The sequence below is a fragment of the Citrus clementina genome, unplaced genomic scaffold (genome assembly GCF_000493195.1).
Source record: "Citrus clementina cultivar Clemenules unplaced genomic scaffold, Citrus_clementina_v1.0 scaffold_3, whole genome shotgun sequence".
Lineage (NCBI taxonomy): Eukaryota > Viridiplantae > Streptophyta > Magnoliopsida > Sapindales > Rutaceae > Citrus > Citrus x clementina.
In genome coordinates, this window is record NW_006262339.1 from 2,471,339 (window position 1) to 2,491,575 (window position 20,237).

The 20,237-nt window shown below is 33.3% G+C and overlaps 3 protein-coding genes across 3 annotated transcripts; 2 read left to right on the forward strand and 1 right to left on the reverse strand.

Annotated features, from left to right (window-relative positions):
* Positions 1 to 3,747: 3,747 nt before the first annotated feature.
* LOC18050139 (germin-like protein 1-1) lies at positions 3,748 to 4,598 on the forward strand. The gene has a single exon (XM_006439624.2). The coding sequence runs from the start codon at positions 3,794 to 3,796 to the stop codon at positions 4,463 to 4,465; it is 672 nt and encodes a 223-aa protein (XP_006439687.1). The 5' UTR covers positions 3,748 to 3,793; the 3' UTR covers positions 4,466 to 4,598.
* A 3,353-nt stretch (positions 4,599 to 7,951) lies between these two features.
* Positions 7,952 to 8,683, forward strand: LOC18050140 (germin-like protein subfamily T member 2). Its single transcript, XM_006439625.2, has one exon. The coding sequence runs from the start codon at positions 7,952 to 7,954 to the stop codon at positions 8,621 to 8,623; it is 672 nt and encodes a 223-aa protein (XP_006439688.1). The 3' UTR covers positions 8,624 to 8,683.
* Positions 8,684 to 10,102: 1,419 nt separating this feature from the next.
* Positions 10,103 to 11,032, reverse strand: LOC112100230 (RNA polymerase II C-terminal domain phosphatase-like 4). Its single transcript, XM_024189002.1, has 3 exons — positions 10,859 to 11,032; positions 10,619 to 10,741; positions 10,103 to 10,492 (listed from the first exon to the last, which is right to left on the reverse strand). The coding sequence occupies exons 1-3, from the start codon at positions 11,030 to 11,032 to the stop codon at positions 10,103 to 10,105; spliced, it is 687 nt and encodes a 228-aa protein (XP_024044770.1).
* Between the last annotated feature and the right edge of the window lie 9,205 nt (positions 11,033 to 20,237).

Consider the following 20,237-nt stretch of genomic DNA (forward strand, 5'->3'; position numbering starts at 1 on the left):
ATTTGATATATACCGCGATAAAATAATTCGATAAATATGTCAAAAATAAAATTACCGGTGAAATAGAAAACATACTGAAATCAAACCCGTTCATTGCTTTATTATTTTTTTGTTCTCCCTATTCAACCGAACCAATTGAAAGTGATAGTGACGATTACGTGGAATAATTGGGGGGCACGAAATAAGCTATTATTCAGAAGGCAATTTAGTTCACCACAAGCCATCTATGCACGGGCTCAAAGAATTTTCGAATCTTTTGGGAGTTGTGGTGTGGCTATTCTTGATTCTAATTTGAGTAGTGTCGTGTGTGGGGATGATAGTGTTGTGCGGTAGTTGCCACTAGTAGGTTGGGTGAAATTAAGTGTAGACGCAGCAGTTGATCTAGCTCGGGGTGCAGTGGGTTACGGTGCCGTTGTGCCAAATCATGAAGGTTTGGTGATGGCTACGGGAGCTTTTCATGTGGTTTTTTCTGATGAGGTTGATATCACTGAAGCAGAATCCTTGCGCTTTGGTTTACAGTTCGCTAGTGCAGCTGGTTTATTTTGTTAACAGTTGCAGTCAAATTTGCTTCAAGTCATAGAACTATTTTAGATCTTTTCTGAGGTGCTTTGAATTATTTCTGAGCTGAAGCAGTTGCAATTACCAAAGCAAATGCATTAGCTAAATATTCTATGTAGTTTTTTATTCTTATATTTGGTGGGAAGATTTTCCACCACATTTAAATTGATAACTTGAGTGTATTATGATTCTGATTCTAATAAAGTTTTTATCTCACCAACCCAAAAAAAAAAAATTGAAATAATAAAAATAATGAATAACTTATTTAAGCCCCCGTTTGGTATAACTTTTCAAGTAGAGCTTATTTGAGTAGAGTTTCTATTAAAAAATAATTAGTTGTTTAATTGTCAATAAAAGCTTTTATTAAAAATTTATGAAATTACTTTAATAGACAAGTTTTTTAAAGTTATGTCATAAAAAAATAAAATAAGATTGTAAAATAAGTAGAGGATATTTTAGATATTTTCTCTTAAAACTCGAAATTTGAGTTTTTGTTCATAGAGGTAAAATAGATTATTTAAACTTCAAAAGTTCTATTAGAAAAACAACCAAACAACACCAAAAATTATTATAAGAGCTTAATAGATTAAATAATCACTTATGGCCATTGAATAAGTCATACCAAATAATCACATAGTACTTATTTATTATTGATTGTAATTTTTTTTAAAAATAAATTTTAGTTTCTAAAATTAAATTTTAATTTTAATTTTCTATTTTTGGCATTTATAACGTACTTTTTTTTCATGTATGTATGTGATAAAAATACTCTGAATTTATTACGATACATTCCTCATTCTTGAAAACGTAGTAGTACCCTAAAGCTTACAAAGGAAAGAAATTGGTATCAACCTTTTAGGAACCTTAAAATTTTTATAAACTGATTATCCTTTACCTCTAATTTGAGTTGAAAAACAAATTAAATCGTTTTTCTATATTGATTTTGGTTTTGCTGTTGCACTTTATTTTATCCGTAGAACATGGATGAAGGAATCATATCATGAACTCCAAATTTACACAACAATTGATGCTCTTGTAACCCATTCCCAATTTATTTGTTGCTCTTTTAACTCAATTTATTTGATAAAAAATGATTATTTTTATTTAAATTAATTTTAGAAAATTACAATTAGTAAACATTTTTAACTTTTGTATTATAGCGAGATCTTTTTGACTTTCCAACAACACCAAACAAAGCCTTCCACAGGCATACATTGTATCTGAAACATCACAAAATCTTATTCCATAATTTTTACTAAAATAGTGTTTTGGTAATTTTTTTTTAAATCATTCATTTCATAATTTTCTCTATTTTGACAACAACATAATAGAATTTTTTAAAAATAGTTATAAAATAATTTCCTAAATAAATAAAAAAATTATTTTTTAAAACTTTATGTAATAATCTTATTATTTCAATAAAAAGGTAGTCATCTCCTATTTTTTCCTTCAGCTTTTTTTTTTTTTCATTTTATGTAAATTTGGGTGTTCCAAAAATGAAACAAAAATGTGTTTAGACAACATAAGCTTATGTTGATGATTGAGAATAGAAGGAACTCGCGCCGATTTGTAATGTATTCACGAAATGTTGCTTGCACGTCTCAATAAATCCATTTTTTTTTTAAATATATCAATTGATTTATAGTTGGTGCAACGGGTTATGCAGTCAATGAATACAGATGTTATTCACGTTCGCAAGCATTAGATTAACTTTGTTAATGACTCTGGAATGTATTAAGAAATCTAAAATTGTTTGATGATATACGTTTATCTAAAAGGAATTAAGGAAAGGGTCAAGTTTGGCGGTTGAATAGCTCGGGATCAACGGCCATGTCAAAGTTAATTAATAAACCCAAGCATATTCTGCTGATCACAATTAATGGAAGGGATCGATTGGCTATCACACTACCCCGCAGTTGACATTGAAGTTTGTCATTGAAGTATGTCTTCTTCAAACATTCCCGCGGAAGGTTGCGTGTCAATATTTGACCACTATGAAATTGCCGCATATTCATCGACTACTTCACATCTCATTATTGAATGTTGCAACTTATAGGATGGTTGCATAGGATGAGTAGAGTATTTTTCGGAGGTCATAATTTAGTTACATGTGTCCATTTTGGGGGGTCATAATTGAGATATTCTATTTCTTTTGTTATTGTTTAGCTGTTTGAAATTATTTTTTTATTTTTCCTGTTACTTCCAAAATTTTATTTTTATTTTTTTTAGATGTTAGATTTAGGCGTCGTTTGTTTTGTTGTCCTTATTTTGATTATAAGAATTTTATTATAAAATAATATTTTAGATTTACTTATTTTAGTAAATTCGTGATATTTAGAGTTATTATCAAAGGGCCCCAAAACCCCTAATTTTGTCCATTCACACTTTTGCAATAAAATTTTCATTATTTTGAAACCTAGTTTCTTTTTCAATCCAACTTTTATGTATCATCAACTTAAGTTTTAAATTGCTTTTGATTCATTAGGAAGGAAATCAACTTTCTATTATTAATCTATTAAATGAATTTTGTGTTTAACATATACACTCTTAAACAATAAGGTGAAAAATTTTCGATTCCTGATTATATTGACAAAATATATCATTATAATTCCAAAATTATATATATATATATATAGCGCAATTAAAATTAAGTTACTTAACTCTATATTTATATATGGAAAATTTTCAATGAAGGTTCCAGCACTTTAATGAAGTACAAGAAAATTATTATGCCATATAGTATGATAGCGTAATCCTCACTAAAAAAGAATTATTTATATACATACATACATATATATATATATATATATATATATATATATATATATATATATATAGAAATTTTCCATTGATTAAAGTCCAAAAACTCTCATCAGACAAAACACTATAAGCTATCCTTTTGTCACTAAGCCAAAACAACAAGACATTATTCTGGTTCATTATCATTCACGGTTGCAATGCCCAGGTGATATCATGTACCAATTTAAAAATATTCGACACGCTTTATATCCAAAAGTCAAAAAGTCAATAAGCCTTATCGATGGCCAATTCTTTGGCATTAATATTTTACTAAAGTCAAAAAGTCAATAAGCCTCATCTGCTTAATCTTTGGTTAATCACGCTTTGAGATTCCAAGGAGTAGTATAAATAGATCCATCACCTTCCATCCAATCCACCAACACAAAAAGACCTGCAGACATTAATTCTGTAATTTAGATCTTAACAGCAGCCAGCCATGTATTCTTCTTCATCAGTGTCACTCTTTGGGCTGCTATGCGGCTTGGTAGTGTTACTGATTCTCCCTTTCTCTTCCCGTGCAAGTGACCCTGATCCTTTACAAGACGTCTGTATTGCGGATTTGAATGCCCCCATCTCTATCAATGGTTTCCCCTGCAAACCTGATTCAGAAGTAACTTCTGATGATTTCTTCACAGATTTTTCTAAAAATCCGACCACTTTTGATGTCTTTAAGCGTGCAGTTACGCTTGGTGATGTTTCTGGCTTTCCAGCGGTCAATACTCAAGGAGTTTCACTCTTCCGAATTGACCTGGATGTCGGTGGAATAAACCCGCCTCATACACATCCTCGTGGAACTGAGGCTGGCATTGTTACTCGAGGAAAGGTGCTCGTAGGTTTAGTAACAACTAATAATACCTTTTTCTCAAAGGTTTTGACTCCCGGGATGGTGTTCCTAATTCCCAGAGCGCTGATTCACTTCCAGCTGAATGTTGGGAAGGGGCCGGCCACCTTTATACCTATTTTCAATACTCAAAATCCTGGCGTTTCCGACTCACTCACTACTCTTTTTGATACAACACCCCCAATTCCCAATAAAGTGTTGACCAAATCTTTCCGAGTCAGTAATGATGTGATCAACACCATCAGAGCGGCCCGGGCATCAAACTAGTAATCGATCCGGCTAGGTTAACATTCTCGACACCTGATGATACCCATTATAATGTCTCAGAACTAATGAATAAGATTTATTTTATGTAATAATTGTTGAATAAAGAAAAGATGGTGGCGATTTGCATGCTAAATGTACCTCGAATTCCATATTATGATAAAGTTTTTTTTTCCCCCCTAAATTTCTTTTTGTACAAATTATATGTTGAATCATGAACGTGTAAGTTAGTATTAGGATAATTTAATTGAACTAAATAAAATACAACATGTTACTCTTGACACCATCTAGCACACTTATTCAAAATCCTATTAGTTTTCAACCAAAAAACTTTCCTCCTCAACATAACCCATCTAGTATAGTTTTCTGGTCCAGAATCTTAAAGTGCAGGAAAAGTCCGAAAAAATTTTAAAACTGCGGGGTTTTAAAGGTTTACAACTTGAAACACTTAAACCGCACAGTTTATGCGTTTTTCCGGACGTTCCCACACTTTAAAATTCTAAATTGGAACATAAATAAATGTTTCAATTCAGGATCTTAAAGTGCGGGAAAAACCACATGGTTTTAAAGGCTTAAAACTGTAGGCCTTTAAAACCGTGCAGTTTTAAAACTTTCCCGCACTTTACAATTATGAACTAGAAAACTACTATATCTATATAATATCATATATCATATCATATCATATAATATAACATAACATAATATAATATAATATAATATAAATATTAATAGGAAAATTATTTGGGAGGCAGCAAGATGCAGAATTACATGTCACCACTAATGATTAAATCCAAATTACCTCTTATTTGTAACTTGTATCAATAAACCACTTTTTGTTGAATTTGAATAAAAGATGTTAAAAAATCTTTATTAAAATATCCATTTTCCCTTGATATTGTTTAAAAATGTTAAAAAAAAAACATTCTTACCCATTGAAGCAAGTTTCCAACTGCAAAAATTAAAAACAGCAGTTGCTTATGCCAAAAAATAAAAAATCAGAAAAAAAAGGCATGCTCGGATGCTCCCGGTTAGGTAGAGATTTTTGTTGTGACAATTCTTTATTAAATGATTAACTCAAAACTTATTGGCTCTTGTAATACAATTATTCTACTAGTTTCAGCATACGAGAAGCATTAGATCTTATTGCTTCTCTATTAATTAATACTTGGTGCGTCAGGTAATGGAATGAAAGAAATTAAATTTTTTTTTTTTGGCTCAAGCTTCCATAGTTTCCTGAAGATAGCCTTCAATTAATGGATTGAATAATAATCTATCATCATGAATTTGAATAACTCTGGTGATAAAATCTCAATAAGCTACTAGCTAGCTGAAAATGGGTTCAAAATTCCACGACCTTGAAATTACAAGGTACTGAAACCTCATTGAAGATTTCAGAGTTTGTTGTAAACTGTACTTTCAATGCAAAGATCAGGGCGTTGGAAGGCAAGTGTTTCTAATCTATCCTATTATTGTGGACAGGGTCTACTTCTAGCGTAAGAAACGGTCTCCCTAGAACTGGGATAGAGTCTCATAAGTATGTGTACCTTAATTTAAAAAAAAATATATATATATATATATATTTTACGGATGTAAGTGTAGAGAAAAAAGAATAGACGACTCTTCAATTAACGAAATTAAAAGATTTTGTCATTTAGATTTCACGGACCAAAAATCAAATCAAAAAATATTATGCAGCTAATTGATTTCTCACTCGGCTGTAATGCTAGGACTGAATGAGGAATCTTATTTATCCAGTCATAAATGTTCCCTGAGAATTGATGAATTGGATAATTAATCATCATCAACAAACTTGTTCCCCCATCCCTGAGAATTGATGGATTGGATAATTAATCGTCATCAACAAGCTGGCTACTAGGTAAAGGTTTACGGATTCATTTTTCGATGACTTTGAAATCACTAAGTATATAATAGGAGAATAGACTGCTTCAACTCTTTTTAATATGTTGATTTGTTTGTTTCAAATATCAACTCCAAGAAATTACTTAAACAAGAAGAGACGGCTCATTATCTTGACGTAGTACTTCTGTAAAGTGTATTTAATTAATTTTCAACCTGTAGCTACATATCAAAGCTAGAGTTTATATCCCAGAATCAAATAACCAAAAACAACAAGAAATAACTTCATACTCACGCTTGACCAAGTACATACTTCTACCACGTCTTCAATTTCAATCTTTTTTTTTTTCCGTCGCCATATCAAATTAAAAGCAGCTTAGATCTTTGTTAACACACGCTTTACAAAGCCGAAAAAGCCAACAATTAAATAATCTCATTATTCTGATTCTGATCCTACAATTTTCTATTAAAAACTTCTTTTTTCAATCAAACTATATGTTGAATGTATTTAGTATTATGAACAATTTAATTGAAAAATCTAGCACGCTGCTTCAATATCATATTGCATCTTAGTCTAAAAATTTTCGTCCTCAATATCATAGCTGATGCATTATTTTTATTAAGTTTTGTTTGATAGTTATAATTTTTTTCTACAGCAGCAGTAGCTTAAAAAGTACATCACCTCAATCCCAAATGAACCTTTGGATCATAGTTGTGCAGCTGTAGCTTCGGTTATAGTACTTGTGTTTGGTTTGAAGAAATGAAAGAAAATAAGATGAGAGAAAAGGAGGAGAGGGTAAATAAATAAGGAGAAAAAAAAAGATGAATTTTGTGTCAAAATAAACAATAAAATTGAGATTGATTTTTTTTTTAACCTCATTTCCTCTTGAGCATATATGTTGGACTTATAAATTTATGTTTGGATGTAAATTGTTTGATAAATTCCTATTGTTGTGGTTTGGAAATTAGGTTAATTTGATTTAACATTTACATAATAAACCACTTACAGTATTTTTATTATATTTTTATCAAAACTTTCATTTAAAAGTCATATTTATTATATACTAATAACTTTTATTTCATGACGATAGATGCAGCACTTCAAAACCAAAATAAGACCATATATGTTTATAACTTCTCTTATCAGAATATGAATGTCGCTTGCACGCATTAACAATTCCACTAGTTTCCGGTTCGTAATTATCACGTCAACTCTTAAAAAAAGGGAGCACTGCCGGTTCATAACTATCTGCACAAAGTACATTATTCTAGCATTAAATTTTAAATATCTTTCAGCGCCTTTAAAAATTAAACATTCAAACTACTTAGTTATATTGTCAGAAAGCCAAAACAATGAGACGTTCTTTTTGGCTCATTATCTTTCCCGGTTGCAAAGGCCAGGTTACGTAACAATTTAAATAATCTGTACGCGCTATCCGAATTCAGAAAGTCAACAAACCTCATCGATCTGCCAATTCTTTGGCATTAATATTTTACTTAATTCAAAGTAATGTTAATCACGCTTTCAGGCTCCAAGGATTAATATAAATAGATCCGTCATCTTCCTTTAAATCAACAACTAAAGACTACTTGCTGCCATTAATTGTGTAAATTTAGATTTTAATCACAACCATGATTTCTTCTTCATCAACGTCACTCATTGGGCTGCTATGCTGCTTGATAGTGTTATTGATTCTCCCTTTCCCTTCCCATGCAAGTGACCCTGATCCTTTACAAGACATCTGTGTTGCGGATTTGAATGCTTCCGGCTCTATTAATGGTTTCCCCTGCAAACCTGAGTCAGAAGTAACTTCTGATGATTTCTTCACGGATTTTTCCAAAGAAGCAGCCACTTTTGATGTCTTTAAACGTGGAGCTACACTCGGTGATGTTTTTGGCTTTCCAGTGGTCAATACTCAAGGAGTTTCACTCTTCCGAATTGACTTGGGTGTCGGTGGAATAAACCCGCCTCATACACACCCTCGTGGAACCGAGGCTGGTATTGTTACTCGAGGAAAGGTGCTCGTAGGTTTAGTAACAACTAATAATACCTTTTTCTCAAAGGTTCTGACTCCCGGGATGGTATTCTTAATTCCTAGAGCGCTGATTCACTTCCAGCTGAATGTTGGAAAGGGGCCGGCCACCTTTATACCTATTTTCAATACTCAAAATCCTGGCGTTTCGGACTCACTCACTACTCTTTTTGACACAACACCTCCAATACCCGATGAAGTGTTAACCAAATCTTTCCGAGTAAGTGACGAAGTGATTAATGTGATCAGAGCAGCCCGGGCATCAAATTAATTAGTAATCGATCTAGTGAGGTAGCATCCTCGATGCTTGATCGGTACCCTTTATATTGTCTCAAAGTAATGAATAAGATTTATTTTATGCAATTGTTATTGAATAAAAGCTGAGACAACCAAATAATTGATTAATAAAGTTTTTAAATTTTTAAATTTCTTTACTTTTTCATGTATTGTGTGAATAAAGTTTGAAAATTGCGTATACATTTAAATATAGATAAGATCAAAATACACCTCTGAGTTGTTTGATTCTCATAAAATGCAGAAATGTAAAAAATTGATAATTAAGAGAAATTAAGTTTATAAATAATGAAACTTTATTGAAAAAAAATCTGAATGAATAACAATAGGGTTTTTGGACATTTTTATAGTAACTCTAAATATCACGAATTTATCAAAATAAACAAATTAGAAAAAAAAAGATAGGAATCTTGAATGTAGTAGAAAAAACTAGAAAATAATTAAAAATCACAAAACGAACAAAAAAAAACTGAATTTTTTGTTTGACCACGGAGTAAAATTGTGTAAGCATTCTGGATTTGGTACGTCTCGTCGTAAGTTTCATAATGCTATATTATACATCCAAGACTAGCGCACGTAACTCAAGATGCTATGTTATACATCCAAGACTAGCGCACGTAACTCAAGTTATTTATAACTAGTGGAAAGTACCCTGCCTGTTCTACACAACTATTTTAAGTTATGAACACCAAAAGATATTGGTCCTGCGAACCATGCTACATCAAGTACCATTTCTAATTGGAATGCTACGCATATTGGAAAAAGTGTTCAAAAGTTTGAGTTTTGCAACAATACGGGAAGCATTACAGATACGCTCAAGAATGTTTTTACAATCTCAAAAGTCTCCTGGTTGATATGATGTCCATTTCTTTTGTTGATGTGGATGCTAACCGAGACACTGTCAGAGTTTTTTCAAATACAATTGTCCATTGCTTAGAAGATTTAAGTGCGAGGAGATCTGACTTAAACATCAATCCGATTGACGTATCTAGAGATTGATAGTTGCAATTCAATTGAAGAAATTGAAATTTCTGCCCAAAAATCTTTTGTCACATAACTATCGTGGATTGGAAATCAATTTCAGGATTGACAATGCTCCCTTGCTTTTTGATGTATCCCCTGGTAGGACAGTTGATGGTCAGTTGAGAAATCTTATTAATCCTTTCAGAAACTTTCTCCCACAGCTCGAGAATCTGTAATTAAACGTAACGGAGCCGATTTGTAATTTAATATTTTAAGCCCATTGTCACATTCATAAGTACCAAGTGAACTGCAACAATTTATGGAAATGGGTGGGAAGCGTTATAATTTGCTCAAGACTGTTTAACAATCTTTAAAGTCCCATGGTTTATCTAACAACATCAAGTCTTTGAAGTCTATTTCTTTTGTCGATGTGGATGATAACAGATAGGTAGCTAGGTAACTTTAAAACTAATTACAGAAAGAAAAATTGAATCTAAAGTGGAAAATAGTCCTTCTCAACTTGTCTGCTCCACAGATAATAAGCAGCATAAATCCACTGTGGATGCACCAAAAACTTGTTGTGTTGCTCCGCCAACCGATGACCTTTTATTCCCAGCCTTGATGAGACGGAGACCACTTGTGCCACCGACAAGTTGTACACATCCGTACATGCAGCACCCAACTCGCCAGCCCTCCATTTGAGTAATGGAAATTCAAATTCCTTATCATCAACATCCCTGCTAAAGAACAATGTGCATCTTACAAGAATCTGCCTCTGAATTTTCCCCAAGAAACACCTAACATCTCCGCAAACCGGATTCTCAAAAAACAACCCATGAACTGTTTTCATAACTCGAAGAACATTCACAAGTGCCCCATTCAACTAGTTCTCATCAGTGTTCCTCTCAGAAAAGGATTTCTGAAGAATATTATTCTTCTTATTTCTTCTCTCTTTAAAATAATTATAGCTCCCCACCAACATGAGATGCTCTTTATGATCCTTCCAAACCTTCTCCGTGTCATCAACGATGACGACACCCCATTCTTGTCTCAGAACTAAATCACCGCTCTTCTTTCCCTTTTCTTTAAAATCTTCGCGTGTTATCAATCTTGAGCTGATGTGGTACTCACACTTAGGATTAAGCAATTTAGCCATCATCATTGCGTAGGATCGAATCCTCGTGGTACATAAATAAATGTCATACATCTTGCTCGCTTTTTTGAGAAATTTTCGGATGTAAGACCTTACCTTGACCAAAAACAACTCACTAGCCATCTTAAACAGGTCACCGTCTGATGAAGAACCCCTTTGTTTCATCAAATATTTACGATCTTTGGAAGCTAAAATGTCGATGTCTACTGCATGCGGCAAGGTCTGATCTAAGTCCAGCACTAAGTGGAGTTTCTTCTGCCGATACACCATCTCCGAGTTCATTTTTTTCCAAAGAGTAACTTTGTCTCTGCTAATTAAGCTTTAAACCCTCGACTAAGAAGTTAAATGATAAGCCATATCCCTTTGCTATTGTTCGTGCACAAGATAAGCACACTCCATGGTAAACTACGGGATGTGAACGAGGACTGAATATGCATACTGAGATTAATTTGGTAAGCGCAATAGAATTTATGAATAAAGTTTATTATGTAGCGCGCGCGCGCATATATATATAACTACTTTTCCTTTAAAGGTTAGGATTCCCTATTCCATCTTATATCCACTTTTCCCTTAAATGTTAGGATTTCTATTTCATTAGATATTGTTTTGCAAATAACTACTCGTTTATTATGTATGGGTAGGCTGTTGGATCATAAATTTGATCCAAGATAAATAAATTCAAGTCCAACTCATGGAAGATTCCATGAGTAAGTATAGTTGGTGAAGTTTGAATTATTTATGTTAGGTGTAGAAGGTGTGGTTGGTGAAGTAGGTGAATGGTAGGTTTTAATGAATAGTGAGGATTTATGTAGTAGTTGAATAAATGAATGGTTGTGATTAGTTTGTATCATGTATAAATACCCCTTCTCCCCTTTGGTTTAAGTATCAAGTGAAGTAACAAAATCTCTAAGGTGTAGAGAGTGAAAAATAAGAGTTGTAATTGGTGAGGAGTGTTGTTGAAGAAATAAAATAGTGTGATTTGTGAGTTTTATTTGTTAATTCTCCAACAAAGTGTTATCAGAGCTAGTGTTTGATGCTATATATAGTCATATAACATATCAAATCGAAGATCTCAACGATAGGAACGTGACGCCGCAAAAATCATCCCGATTGGAGTCTGGACGCGCACACACTCGCCGCCGGAATTTTTCTGTTCGGAGCTGAATCGACTCACTGAGTTGAACCAAGTTGAACCGATCCGAACCAAGCCGAGCTGAACTGAACCGAATCAAGTCGAACCGAGCCAACTCGAGCCGAACCAAGCCGGACCGAACCAAGACTACCAAGCCAGTGTTGATCGTTGACCGGCGTTGACCATTGACCGAAAGTTGACTCGAGTCCCTCCCAAGGTTTTTCGACGTGCCAGATCCATCCGTGCATTCAGAATCTCAAAATTCTTATTCAATTTGTGAGTTATGGCAAATGGTGGTATGATGTTATTTCAAGTTCCACAATTAAAAGGAAGTAAGTTTGACAATTGGAGTATTAAAATGAAGGATCTATTGGGTGTACATGACGTATGGGATGTTGTGGAGAAAGACTTTATTATGCCAGAAAACGATGCCACTTTAATTGCGGTGCAGAAGCAGAATTTAAAAGACTTGAAGAAGAAAGAGAATAAAGCAAAGTATCTCATCTTTCAATCATTAGATGAAGATGCGTTTGAAAAGATTGCTGGTACAACCTCCTCAAAAGAAGCATGGGAGAAACTAGAGACCTCTTACAAAGGAACGGAGCAAGTAAAGAAGGTTTGTCTCCAAACATTACGAGGAGAATTTGAGTCTTTACACATAAAGGCGTCGGAGTCAATTTCTGACTACTTTACTCGGGTTGTGACCGTTTCCAATGAATTAAAAAGAAATGGCGAGGAGTTAAAAGAGGTAAAGATAATTGAAAAGATACTTCGATTAGTAGACTCGAAGTTTGACCATATTGTTGTGACAATTAAAGAAACAAGAGATCTAGAGGATATGACGATCGAGCAACTTCAAGGAAGGTTGCAAGCTTACGAAGAAAAATTAAAAAAGAAGCAAGCAATCGAAGAACAACTTCTCAATATGGAGGTCAATCCAAAGAAAAGAGAAGAAAGCTTCGACAACGAGAGAAGGCATTATGTCCGAGGAAGAGAACGAGGACGTGGTAGAGGTCGTGGTCATGGACGAAGTTGGAATTTCAACAGCAATTCCAACTATGCCAAAAGAGAAAGCTCAAGCAGAAGACGAGGCAGAGGCAATCCAAGATCGAGGTATGAAAAATCTCAAGTACAGTGCTATAATTGTCAAAAGTTTGAGCATTATGCTTCAGAATGCAGAGCTCTAAGCACCAGAATTGAGGAAAGAGTGAACTACGCTGAAGAAAAAAAAAGGTGAAGATGGCACACTTTTACTAGCACGCAATGACACAAGTGGAGGTAAAAAAAATACATAGTATCTTGACACAGGTGCTAGCAATCATATGAGTGGAAACATAAGTATGTTTGTGCAACTAATTGAATTTGTGAATGACAGTGTTGCTTTTGAAGATGATTCAAAAGTACCAGTGAAGGGTAAATGTAACATTCTTTTTCGTGCAAAAGATGGTAGCCACCAAATAATTTCGAATGTTTACTATGTGCCCAATATGAAAAGCAACATCCTTAGTTTGGGTCAACTTTTAGAAAAAAAGGCTATGATATTCACTTAAAAGATTATAGTCTTTTCCTAAGAGATGACAAAAGAAATCTAATTACAAAGGTGAAAATGTCGAAAAATAGAATGTTTCCTTTAAATATTCAAAATGATGTTGCAAAATGTCTCAAAACTTGTCACAAAGATCCATTCTGGATTTGGCATCTTCGATATGGGCATCTCAACTTTGGAGGATTGGAGCTACTATTCAAGAAGAACATGGTGAAAGGCTTATCATATATCAATCACCCTGATCAACTTTGTGAAGGATGTTTACTTGGCAAACAGTTCAGAAAGAGCTTTCCAAATGAGTCAAACTCAAGAGCTCAGAAGCCATTCAAGCTCATTCATACTGATGTGTGTGGTCCATTCAAGCCAAACTCCCTTGGTAAAAGTAACTACTTTCTTCTCTTCATAGATGATTTTTCAAGAAAAATTTGGGTGTATTTTTTGAAGCAAAAATCAGAAGTCTTTGAAGCTTTCAAGAAGTTTAAAGCTGCAATGGAAAAAGAAAGTGGATACCAGATTAAAGCCATGAGATCTGATCGAGGTGGAGAGTTCACTTCTAAAGAATTTTTAGAGTTTTGTGAAGCAAATTCCTAATTTTTAGAGTTTTGTGAAGCAAATGGAATTCGACGCCCTTTGACAATTCCAAGATCCCCTCAACAAAATGGTGTTGCAGAAAGGAAGAACAAAACCATCCTCAACATGGCAAGAAGCATGCTCATGAGCAAGAGGCTACCTAAAGAATTTTGGGCCGAAGCTATTGCATGTGCAGTCTACTTATCCAATCGATCTCCAATAAGAAGCGTGTGGGGCAAGACGCCACAAGAAGCTTGGAGTGGAAGAAAACCCAGCATCACCCATCTAAGAGTTTTCAGAAGCATTGCCTATGTACATGTACCAGACGAAAGTAGAGCCAAGATGGATGACAAAAGTGAGAAGTTCATTTTCATCGGCTACGACAACAACTCCAAAGGATACAAGCTTTACAATCCAAACAACGGGAAAATCGTGATCAGTCGAGATGTAGTTTTTGATAAAGAAGGGGAATGTGATTTTGGCTCTGGTGTGGATGACTTCAACTTCTTTCTCATTGAAGAAGATGATCATACACAGATAAAACAAGTAGACGAACAACAAGAGCCTGCTACTCCACATATCTCACCAGCATCAACCACATGGGGAGATTCACTGCCGTCTTTCTTAAATAAAAGAACCGAAGAACGTACAAGGAGTCTTCAAGATCTGTATGAGGTAACTGAAAGACATGACAATCTCACTCTCTTTTGCCTCTTTACTGATTGTGAGACAGTCAACTTCCAAGAAGCTGCTCTAGATGAGAAGTGGAAAATTGCAATGGATGAAGAAATCAAAGCCATTGTGAAGAATGATACTTGAGAGCTTACTACTCTTCCCAAATGTCACAAGATGATTGGTGTCAAATGGGTGTATAAAACAAAAAGAAATACGAAGGGAGAAATTGAAAGGCACAAGGCGAGGCTAGTTGCAAAAGGCTATAGTCAAAAGGCTGGCATAGACTATGACGAGATATTTGCTCCTGTAGCTCGACTTGAAACTATTAGAATTATTATTTCTTTGGCTACTCAGAACAAATGGAAGATTTTTCAAATGGATGTGAAGTCTGCTTTCTTGAATGGATTCCTTGAAGAAGAAGTTTACATTGAACAACCATTAGGCTATGTAGTGAAAGGACATGAAGACAAAGTTTTGAGATTGAATAAAGCTCTTTATAGGCTAAAGCAAGCACCAAGGGCATGCAATAGCATACTTGACAAGTATTTTCAAGAGAACAGCTTTACCAATGCCCATATGAATATGCTCTCTACGTCAAAGAAAAAGCTGGAGACATTTTGATTGTGTGCTTGTATGTGGATGATCTCATCTTCACTGGAAGTAATCCAAGCTTGTTTGAAGAGTTCAAGAGAGTGATGATCAAAGAGTTCGAGATGACTGACATCGGACTAATGGCATATTATCTCGGCATAGAAGTCAAACAAAAGGAAGAAGACATATTTATCTCCCAAGAAAGCTATGCAAAGGAAATTCTCAAGAAGTTCAAGATGAATGATTGTAAGCCTATAAGCACGCCAGTGGAATGCGGAGTTAAATTATCCAAACATGATGAAGGCAAAGATATAGATCCAACATTCTTTAAAAGTTTGGTCGGAAGCCTATGTTATTTGACATGCACATGACCAGATGTCCTTTATGTTGTTGGACTTGTGAGCCGATACATGGAGAATCCAAAGACCACCCATTTTAAAGCTGCAAAAAGAATCATTCGCTACATCAAAGGTACAACTAATTTCGGCTTGTTATACTCATTTTCTAATGACTACAAGCTTGTTGGATATAGCGATAGTGATTGGGGTGGAGATGTAGATGATCAGAAAAGCACCACAGGATTTGTGTTCTTCATGGGAGATACTGCTTTCACATGGATGTCAAAGAAGCAACCTATTGTCACGCTATCCACTTGTGAAGTTGAGTATGTAGCTGCCACATCAAGTGTTTGTCATGCAATTTGGCTTAGAAATTTGCCGAATGAGTTGGGTTTGCCACAAGAAAAGCCAACTGAGATTTATGTTGATAACAAATCAGCAATTGTCATATCCAAGAATCCAGTCTTTCATGATCGAAGCAAACACATAGACACTCGCTATCATTTCATAAGAGAGTGTATTGCAAGAAAGGAAGTGCAGATCAAGTATGTAAAATCACAAGATCAAGCAGCTGATATCTTCACTAAGCCACTCAAGCAAGAAGACTTCGTAAAATTCAAAAGTTTACTTTGTGTCACAGGATCAAGTTTAAGGGGAGGTGTTGGATCATAAACTTGATCCAAGATGAATAACTTCAAGCCCAACTCATGGAAGATTCCATGAGTAGGTATGGTTGGTGAAGTTTGAATTATTTGTGTTAGGTGTAGTAGGTGTGGTTGGTGAAGTATGTGAGTGGTAGGTTTTAATGAATGGTGAGGATTTATGTAGTAGTTGAATAAATGAATGGTTGTGATTAGTTTGTATCATGTATAAATACCCCATCTCCCCTTTGGTTTAAGCATTAAGTGAAGTAACAAAATCTCTAAGGAGTAGAGAGTGAAAAATAAGAGTTGTAATTAGTGAGGAGTGTTGTTGAAGAAATAAAATAGTGTGATTTGTGAGTTTTATTTGTTAATTCTCCAACATAAGCCTGGAATACAGCGTTGTATGTGATACAGCGCATTTTAATTTTTTATTCTAAAATTGAACCATCATTGGCTTCCAATATGAGCAATCCAACGGTGGACAGATTTTACACTTATAACCGGTTACTGAACCACTATTAACAGGCAGTTATGAAAGCTAATGTTCACGTAGCACCCTTACTTTTAACTGAATTTCAAAATAATCAATTCAAATTAGAAAACTATTAAAGATCCCCTTTAACTTTGCAATGAAAAATATGCTTAAATTATGTAATTTCTAAGCTAATGAGAATAATATTTATATTAAAATAAATCATAAATTAATTATATTATTTTAATATCTCTTTTTTATTAAAAATTATTCAAAACATTTTTTGTTAATTGTATAATATTACAATGCAGTTCAAATGTAGCTAAATCATATTACCCCTAAATATTTGAAAGGGAAAAAACCCATAATGCCCATTAAGGAAATCCCTACTTGCCAATATCGAAAGTAAAATAATTTTCCATCCAACCGTTGGATAGTTCTCAAATAAATATATTATTGATAATACCATGCTACATAATTCCCAATAGAATATTATTAGTACTACCAACTAATATTAATGGTACAATTAGATCACATTATAAGGACACCGTGAAACATCTAAATATTAGAATAATACTCACGAATAATCTTATGTAAATTATTTCATGCAACTTTATGTGAAATTAAGTAAATTATTCTATATAGCATTACCATATTTATTCCTTTGTGCTATATTATTTCTATGTTTATATTTATCACTATTTTCAAGCCACAATAATTTCTGTAAATAGTTGTAATAGACATTTATATATGTAATGTTAATATTTGATCTTAATTTATTAGTGTTATCATGATTAATGAAATTATAACACAACTTTATTATTGATGTTATTAATAGCTATCATTGTTAGTCATTACTATCATTATTATTATTAGAGTTAGGAGTTGGTAGAGTCAAAATATAATTTTGTAACCACTACACCCTCTAGAATTCGGATTATAGCCAAACAGAAAGGACAGTGTTAGCCTTTATTAATTTGATTAAATTAAACTCAATTATGATACTTATTATCAATTTTATGAATTATTTTATCAGAATGTGTGTAATTGTGTATGGTGTGGCCCATATTTAAGATTATTTTCCTATTATAATTATTATTTTTTTAATAAGACAATGATTTTGTTAGTTATCATTACAATTCTCATTAACCAAATTCTATTACGTAACTAGCAATATAATATTGATAATTATAAATTCACAATAACTGAATTTTAGTAATATCCATATTAAAGAAAAAAGAACATTGAATAATATTTTTTTTTTCATATTTTACAATCATATAATCTAGACATGATAATTATATTTTTAGATTTATACCAAATTAATTTGTGTAATAACGCGCAACGGAGGTGGTTACATGAAATATATATACTAATTGATGTGCAATTCATTCATAGGCATTATAAAGTTCATTCACTATTAATACATAATAAATCAATTGTCATTGAAATGTAACTGTTTAAAAATTAGTATTATGAACAGAACTTTATTGTTAATAATGAAATAAAATAAAATAAAATGACTCTTTTTTTCTCGGGATAAGGAGTCATTTTTTTTTTGTTTAAATCACCCGGTTTCCGGCAACTGCATTGAGCCCCGACTAATCCGGATTCTGAGTGCAGTCACAGTTAAGGCTCATTATCCCTCCCAAATGGTGTATTTAGTGGGGATCGAACCCGAAAACTCTTCCCACTTACCCAACCTGTGCCACCAACTGAACCACAACCGTTTGGTTAAGCAGTCATTTTTTATTTAGGCGGCGAAACTACCGCCGTAATGAAATATTTTTCAAACCTATTTTTTTTTACTAAAAATATAAATACTTCGTATTTTTCTACTTCAAAAACCCTAGCCACTCTATCGATTCATCCCTCACACTGACACATACAATACGATCACCAACCACGAGAGCAGCCACCGCCGGATGTCGTTGTTACCAATACCCAATACCCAGTTCAGGTAATCATTCAAAAAAAATTTCATTTTGTTGTTCACTATCAACTAATTCAGCTGAAATCCTACACCTACCAGAAGGCCTTCAATTTGTCCCCATTAATATGAAGAAAAGTTTTGATATCATTGCCATGTTTATGATCATTCTGGTGAATTGTACATCTCAAGTATCATTTAATTTGCTTAAATAAAACCTATGTTTAGTTGAAAATGCTAGTCTATGATGACTCTTCAGGAGAATCTAATGATCTTAACAAAGCGGGGTTTATAATTCTTGTCGAATGGTATCCAGTATAAATAAATGATGTATAACTATTTGTTTGATGTACAATTATTTGTTATGAATAATGATGTACACATATACAATATACGACTGCTTCTTTACATTTCTTCACAGATTCATTACTGAACAACCAAATTAATAGCCGCTGTCACTACATTAACACACTCACTTAAATTTTTTCAGAGAAGTTATTTTCCGATGCTGACTCCATATTTCTACTGTCTGTGATATTGAATGACTTTTCATGGGGTCTGTTAATTTTTAATTTAATTTTCCATCCGTTGGATGCGAATATTAATGGGAAAATATCCACCGTCCACCCGTTTTTTACACCTTTTTCAAAAATACACAATTCCTTCATTTTTTGGCTGGAATCCGCCTAAAGTTTCATTTTTTTTCACTTTTCCACTTCCGTTTGGAATCCGTTAAGAAAACTAACGGAAATTTAAAAAAATGACCATTTTACCCCCAAAACGAAAATTATAATTTCACCTTAAAAATTATAAAAAATAATTAGATTAAATCTAATAATTTTCCCCATCGGTCAGTAAAGAAATTAATTCCACAACCATCAAATACATGTTTTTTTAAAAATATGTCAGTAATTAGAATGCTAAATTATAACAGTAGTATTAAAAATAGCCCAATCTCACAAACCATCAATTGAATTTAAGATAAGTAAAATTTTATTATTCATTGAGTTATAATCTCTAGTAGTTAAGATTTTTTTGTACTTCATTAACGTACCAATAATGATATTCATCATTAAATCTTATTATTTTTGGCATTTTTTAGGGTGAAATTGTAATTTTCGTTTTGGGGGTAAAATGGTCTTTTTTTAAGTTTCCGTTAGTTTGCTTAACGGATTCCAAACGGAAGTGGAAAAGTGAAAAAAAATGTAACTTTAGGTGGATTCCAGCCAAAAAATGAAAGAATTGTGTATTTTTAAAAAAGGTGTAAAAAATAGGTGGACGGTGGATATTTTCCCAATATTAATTTATGAATGATGATCTAGTCTTGCGGCAACTTCCGCACGAAATTCTTGTTGAAATTATCAGTCGGTCAAGTCTGACGGAATCTGCAAGCTCTTGGTAAACGTTTACGAATTCATCATTAGCTTGACCTAGTTCTCCTGTAAAGCGTATTTAATTAATTTCAAACCTTTTTCTAGTAGCTACATATAAAAGGCTACAGTTAATATCCCAGAATCAGATAGCCAAAAACAGCCAGAAATAACTTCTACAACGTCGTATTCATTCAAAAATATATA

What these genes read in the sequence shown, in the direction of transcription:
- LOC18050140 (XM_006439625.2), top strand. Translation starts at nt 7,952, where the DNA reads ATGATTTCTTCTTCATCAACGTCACTCATTGGGCTGCTATGCTGCTTG.
- LOC112100230 (XM_024189002.1), bottom strand. Translation starts at nt 11,032, where the DNA reads ATGGTGTATCGGCAGAAGAAACTCCACTTAGTGCTGGACTTAGATCAG. An exon ending in GTGAGTTGTTTTTGGTCAAG is followed by an intron (nt 10,742 to 10,858) that starts GTAAGGTCTTAC and finishes CTTAATCCTAAG; the next exon opens with TGTGAGTACCACATCAGCTC. An exon ending in TCGTTGATGACACGGAGAAG is followed by an intron (nt 10,493 to 10,618) that starts GTTTGGAAGGAT and finishes GATGAGAACTAG; the next exon opens with TTGAATGGGGCACTTGTGAA.
- LOC18050139 (XM_006439624.2), top strand. Translation starts at nt 3,794, where the DNA reads ATGTATTCTTCTTCATCAGTGTCACTCTTTGGGCTGCTATGCGGCTTG.